At 34.7% G+C, this 6,086-nt stretch overlaps 1 protein-coding gene across 1 annotated transcript; it reads left to right on the top strand.

The window, feature by feature from the left end:
• Positions 1-1,002: 1,002 nt before the first annotated feature.
• On the top strand, positions 1,003-5,557 carry LOC110711430 (asparagine-rich protein-like). Its single transcript, XM_021889809.1, has 5 exons — positions 1,003-1,449; positions 2,024-2,641; positions 3,319-3,754; positions 3,859-3,936; positions 5,170-5,557. Coding segments are annotated over exons 1-5 (1,188 nt in total). The 5' UTR covers positions 1,003-1,447; the 3' UTR covers positions 5,224-5,557.
• The last annotated feature ends 529 nt before the right edge of the window (positions 5,558-6,086 follow it).

The raw sequence follows: 6,086 nt of genomic DNA, 5'->3' as shown, positions 1-6,086 counted from the left end.
TGAACTCGTTTTAACCCAAACCTAATTTGACCTGCTACTCGATAAACCAGTCACGTATAATCATCGAATCGATTATAAACCAGACCACTATGAACCCAAACCCGCTTCCAAACCGATCTTTTTCAATCAAACCAATTATGACCCAAACCATTTACAACTTGATTCGAATTAAAACCTCACAAAAATAAACTGAAATATAACGGACCCGATAATAATCAGAATCGAATTGAACTGTACCGCCAGCCAAATGATTCCGTTTCAAACAGACTCATTTCAAATTGAAACCCCAAATCAAAACAGATTTGTCAAACTGAATTGACAGTGCGCTAATAAGCTCCAATAAGTTCAATAAGGTTTAATAAATTCAATAAGGTTTATTAAAGTCTAATAAGTTCAATTAAGTTTAGATAAGTTCAGTTGAAATAAGTTCAAATTCAATAAGGTGAGGAAAACACACCTTTAAACTTACTAGCAACCATAACTGAAAGCCCAAATACGAGACAAACCATCTTCAAATTCAACCAAGAGTTGGACCCAAAAAGGAGGAAAAAAGAATAAAATCTATACTAATATTTAAAGGCGTCTCTAAAAACATCGATGTGCCACGTATTCTCTTTTGTATTTTGTATTGCGTCACGTCACCTTCCCAACATCTCATGACGCCACGTCATCCAAGCAACCAATATTACTTCATATAAAAACATATGGATAAGGAGATTCAAACCCTCAACTTCTTACAACAAAGATGGTTATTTAACCATCTAAGCTAGATATAACTATGTTATTATTACATAAATACATTTATATAAGTGCAAACTATAAAGTTCAATTAAAATAAATAATAATAATAATAATAAAAAAAACTCAATTTTGGTTTGACAATGACAATTTCAGCTTTAAAAAGGCTTTAATAAAAATTATCGATTCTACAATAATAACAATCTGGGACGACGCCCGGGCTACTCACCACTGAGTTTTTAAAAAATGGGCTGACGTTAACACGAGTAATCAATTCTCCGTAATGAACAATACTTGACCCTATGAAAATTGAAACAAGTAGAAAGGGCATAAATGACCAACTACCCCAACTTCATAATAGTTGACAAGACTATATCCCCCTCTACATCATCATACTTAAATCGTCGCCATTTCTGAAACTCAAGCTTCTCTTTCTCTTTCTTCTCCTTCTCCTCTCTATTTCTCTTCACTTACCTTACTTTCGCTCTCCTCCCTCTTAAACTCCCACAATTCAACCCCTTAAACTGAGATTTACGACTTTGCTACTATTCGTGTCCTCAAATTTTAAATTACTATTGTAGAACTATTCAAGGGGAAGAAGATCTTTATACTATGTATGGAATCCTCGTCTCGATACACGATGCGTACTCTTGTTAAATTGTTCACATGTTGAAGATCTAATGTCAATTTCGGCTTCGTTTAATTCATAATGTAATGCATCCGGTTTTTCTGTCTGCCTTCAAATTTTTTCCTCATTTTAGTTTTCATTCACTTTGGTAGTTTAAGAGATCTGTAAAATTATTGATGTTCAAAACAAGAAATTATTCGTGGTGTAACAAAATATTTGAGTATAATTTTTTTTCCTTTTATTTTCATGGTTTTTTCGTCCTATTGTAAATTTCATCTTTTCCTTATTAGTTGGTTTAGTTGAAGCTCGTTTGTTTCTCAAATATGCGGAAATTACAACTACCAAATTGATAAAACTTTTCAATTTTTCAATGGAGTATTTTTTTGTTTCTTCCAAATTTGTCATCTTATTATTGAGCAGCATGTTTCTAATTGTATGTTTTGTAACTGAATTGGCAAATTTGAGATCGATTTTAAGATTTCAGAACGAATGAAGTTGTAAGTATAAGGTGAAAAAATCAAGAAAAATAGTTGTAACTAATGTACAATTTCATTCTATGTTGCAATTTTACAAATAGATCTTAAAGTTTCACCAGATCTTACTAGATTATCTCGCTTCAACAACTCAATATCAATGAATACATTTTTTTTTTTACAGGTATCAGACAATGAACCCAGATAATTTGGGTTCAAGTAGCATTAGAAAATCAAATACAAACAATTTCAAATCAAGTAAAGAAGATCATCAAAACGGCGGCGGCGAAAACGGAAGAATAGCAAATAATGGTACTCAGGTTGTGACGACGACGACAACATCAACTAGTAACAGTTTGGAAGGAAATGGAGTAATACACAAATCTCCTCCAAAAACAAATCAACAAAATGAAAGCAATCACCACCACACCAACCACCATCACCACTCTGCCGCATCGAGCTCTTCAGCGGTTAATCCGAGCCATGAAAGCAGCCCAAGCCGAAGCAACGCCTGCCTCGGCGGAGGCGGAAGTAGTGGTGATATGCTGCTACAATGGGGTCAGAATAAAAGATCGAGGTGTTCAAGGACAGAAAGTCGGTCCATGGTTAGTGATGTATTGGACAAACATCATATTAGTAATAATAATCATGTAATGCCACCTCCTCATCCAAATTCAAATCCAACTCCGCCGTCTTTGCCGTCCACTTCTACTAGTAATGGTAGTAGAAGTGGTGGTTCTACCAGAGTTCGACAACAAGGATTACTCTATAACAAAGATACCCCTTTCTCTACCAAAAATAGGTATTTATTGTTTAATTTCTTTCATTCATTTTTCTCAATATAAAAACTCGGTTTTGATTTAATTTGATAAAAAGGTAATTTTCCTTATAGAATTATCATTTTTTTTGAAAAACATTTAATGGGTTTTTGGTCTATTGATTCATCTTGTAAACTCTCTAATTGCTGGATCTAATTTTTTTTTTTTTTTGTTAGAGAAGATTGGTGATTTATTGACTGTTATACCCTCTTAAAAAGAAGAAGAGTTTTGTTATAATCTATTCTCATTATTATGATGATGGGTAGTGGGCTTATTGGGTATTTAATTAAAAGATAAATAATAATGATTTGAAAATATAAAAAGTTTTTTCTTAAAATTTCCAATTTCCAGCTATATATGGTGATTTTCTCCGTTGTCAGCAATTGAGGGAGAAGGTTTAGGGTGTGATGTATTCATTCTAGTATTTCTTTAGTTATTTACTTTGTTTATACCCTTTTTAACCCTCTACATGTGGATAAAAATAAAAAAGACACTAATCCTAATCACTGTTGTATGTTTTTGCTTTCCTAGATGGATATATATAATACGGAATATATAAGTGTATATAACTTCTCCCGTAACCTATAATTTAAAAATTGTTGCAGCCAACAGTCTTAAACAAATTCTGCTGTTAAATTGTTGTTGTTGGTGTGATGCATAGGAACTTGGTTGATCAAATGGGTACACATAGCGCGTCGCCGTCCAGGAATGGCGGTGGTAGTAGCCGTCCGATTTCTAGATCTACTGTGGGGAAGCGATCCCCATCTTGTACCGAGAAGAATGATAAGAAGGTATCATCTTCTGGGGCAATTAGGAAAGTGAAATCAGATGATTCATTAGCGCCCCATACAAGCAATGGAAATCATCATGTTGAATTAGCTCATGTAGACCATGAGCACGGTGGTGGGGGTGCCGCCTCGATGACCCGATCCCCGGTGGCGGACACCGAAAAAGGAGGTAATGAAGTGGTTGAATGGCCAAGGATTTACCTATCACTTTCAAGAAAGGAAAAGGAAGATGATTTTTATGCAATGAAGGGTACTAAACTACCTCATAGACCCAAAAAGAGGGCTAAGGCTGTTGATAGAGCCCTTCAGGTAATTCAATTTGTTTCTTGTAATTCGAATTAAATAATTTCGAATAGTACTAATTTTAAGACAAGTTTTCAATTTAATTGCTCATTTTTATTTTGTGGTTCTAGTATTGTTTTCCAGGTCTTTGGCTTTCTGATTTGACGAGGGCAAGATATGAAGTTAGAGAAAGAAAGAGTGCCAAGAAGGTAAGTTTTTTTTTTTTTTTTTTTTTTTTTTTTCTTTTTTGTTGTGCCGCTGCTTGTTTGTTTAATACACCCGTGAATTGTGGGTAGTGACTTGGTCTTTATTGCTTTCTTTGAAAATTAACTAATTAAAAGAGTTTTGGGTTGTTGGATTTAAGATAATATGGAGTACTTGTATAGAATATAGATATTTGTGGTTGGATGGCCGAACTATCTTTGGTCAGATGGAGTGGATGCATAATATATAGAGTAATACGAAGTACTCGTACTTTCTCTGTTCGGATTTAGTGTTGTTTTTAATTCAAATGTGACTAGTTTTAGATGAACTTTATTTTGTTGAGGGTCGTTTGAGATTTGTTGAAACACATTTTGACTTATGTCAATTTTGATTTTAAAATAGATGTTTTTAAAATGAACTCCATTTATTATATGCCGATCAAAGAGTTAGCCTTTAAATTTGCCTCCCTACTGTTAATTTTTTTTTTTTTTTACCCTTTAAAGGAAAACATAATTAAAGCTCCATTTATTATTTGTCTGATCACCCTAGAGCTAATTTATCGTGTTTTCAGTTGTAAAAGTTGAGAAACAAAAGATTACAAAAGAGAAGAAAAAAATTCATTGTATTTTTGGCGAAGAGAATGATTAATTTTTAGCTGGGTAGAAGGAAAAGACAAAGGATAATGCAAGATAAAGGGAAAATAACATGCCATTTTTCTTTGGACCCATATAAGAAGTTTAGCAAGATATTATTATCTATTATCTCTATTCAAATTTATTTGTATGCATCAAAAAAAAAAAAAAAAATTGTTGTCGTTGCTGATTATATCTTATCACATAAGTGTTGGTTTAGTGGAAAGAATAGACCTTTTGTTTTAAGGTTAGGAGTTCAATCCCGCTACGGGCTCTCTCGTCGGTTCCCATCAAACAATATGAATTATTCTAATTTTGGAAATAGGGGTGAGTTTGGAAAGCAATTTTTTGCCATTTTTTGGAGATATTTATTAAATAGGAAACCAAATGACATTTCACATCATCATTATCAATTATGTTACTGTAGTTTTTTAAAGTTTTATACATTCAATGTTTAGTTCTTGGTTGGCATAGTTGTGGCTAAGTAAGCACAATTTGAGTAAAAGTTGTACCAATAATTTCTCGTTTAACGCTTTTTTCTTAGTTGGCTAATCTTGGTTAAAACACAAATTTGACGGGTTTTGCTAAACTCTGAATATCTTGCAGCCAAAACGACGGGGATTGAAAGGACTAGAGACCATGGAAAGTGAATCAGAGTAGAATGCAAGACGAAAGCTACCTCAACGACCGCCCTTTTTGAAGAAACTATTGCCCCCAGCAACCACATGCTCTCTAATATATTTTGAGAACTATAGCTTTTGCATCTTTCAAGCACGAGCTTTGTTCTTCAGTTTTCCTTTTGATGGGGGAGGGTGGCGTCTAGTATTTTGTATTTCTTGACAAGGTCTAGCATTACCGCGAGTAAAGTTTCATCTCGAGGATAAATATATTGAAAAGAATGTAGGGGGTTTTAGGGGCAACCCAGCTTGTTGTAATGGTAAATTTGAATATGGATGAGAAGGAAAATATCAAATATGTGCATTCTTTGTTGATCTGTGTACAGATCTTAATTAATAATGATCGGGTGAATACAAGGGGAAAAAAAAAAATACTCGTTGAAAATTTCTCTAAAATACTATGTGCAAAGTAGTGCAATGACTACCTTAACTGCGAAACATCGTCTGTAAATCTCTACATAAAGACCACAAATTTTAGATGAAGTGACACTTTTGCCCTTATATGTTTAAAAAAAAAACCTCTCACACACTCTTTCTCTCTACTCTCATCACCTCTCTAAAAAAAAAATTCAAACTACAATGTCGAGGCGGCAAGGCAATAAATTGGCGGCAGTGGAGGCGGAGGGAAGGCGATCACACGATGGCAAGGTATTTATTTAAAAAATAAAAAATAAAAAATAAAAACAAAAACAAACCTCAAAGAGGCGGGGCGCTGGGAGGACGTCGTGGCCACGGTGGCGGCGCCCAAGCCAGACGCCAGCCCCACGGCAGCGACTGCTGGGCGGGACGCCACGACCACGGTGGTGGCGTCTTGCGTGGGCGCCGCTGTTGTGGCCTTGGCGTCCT

Source organism: Chenopodium quinoa, unplaced genomic scaffold (genome assembly GCF_001683475.1).
Source record: "Chenopodium quinoa cultivar QQ74 unplaced genomic scaffold, ASM168347v1, whole genome shotgun sequence".
Lineage (NCBI taxonomy): Eukaryota > Viridiplantae > Streptophyta > Magnoliopsida > Caryophyllales > Amaranthaceae > Chenopodium > Chenopodium quinoa.
This window is presented reverse-complemented; position numbering and strand designations above follow the sequence as displayed.

What these genes read in the sequence shown, in the direction of transcription:
- LOC110711430 (XM_021889809.1), top strand. An exon ending in CCTTTCTCTACCAAAAATAG is followed by an intron (nt 2,642 to 3,318) that starts GTATTTATTGTT and finishes TGTGATGCATAG; the next exon opens with GAACTTGGTTGATCAAATGG. An exon ending in AAAGAAAGAGTGCCAAGAAG is followed by an intron (nt 3,937 to 5,169) that starts GTAAGTTTTTTT and finishes AATATCTTGCAG; the next exon opens with CCAAAACGACGGGGATTGAA.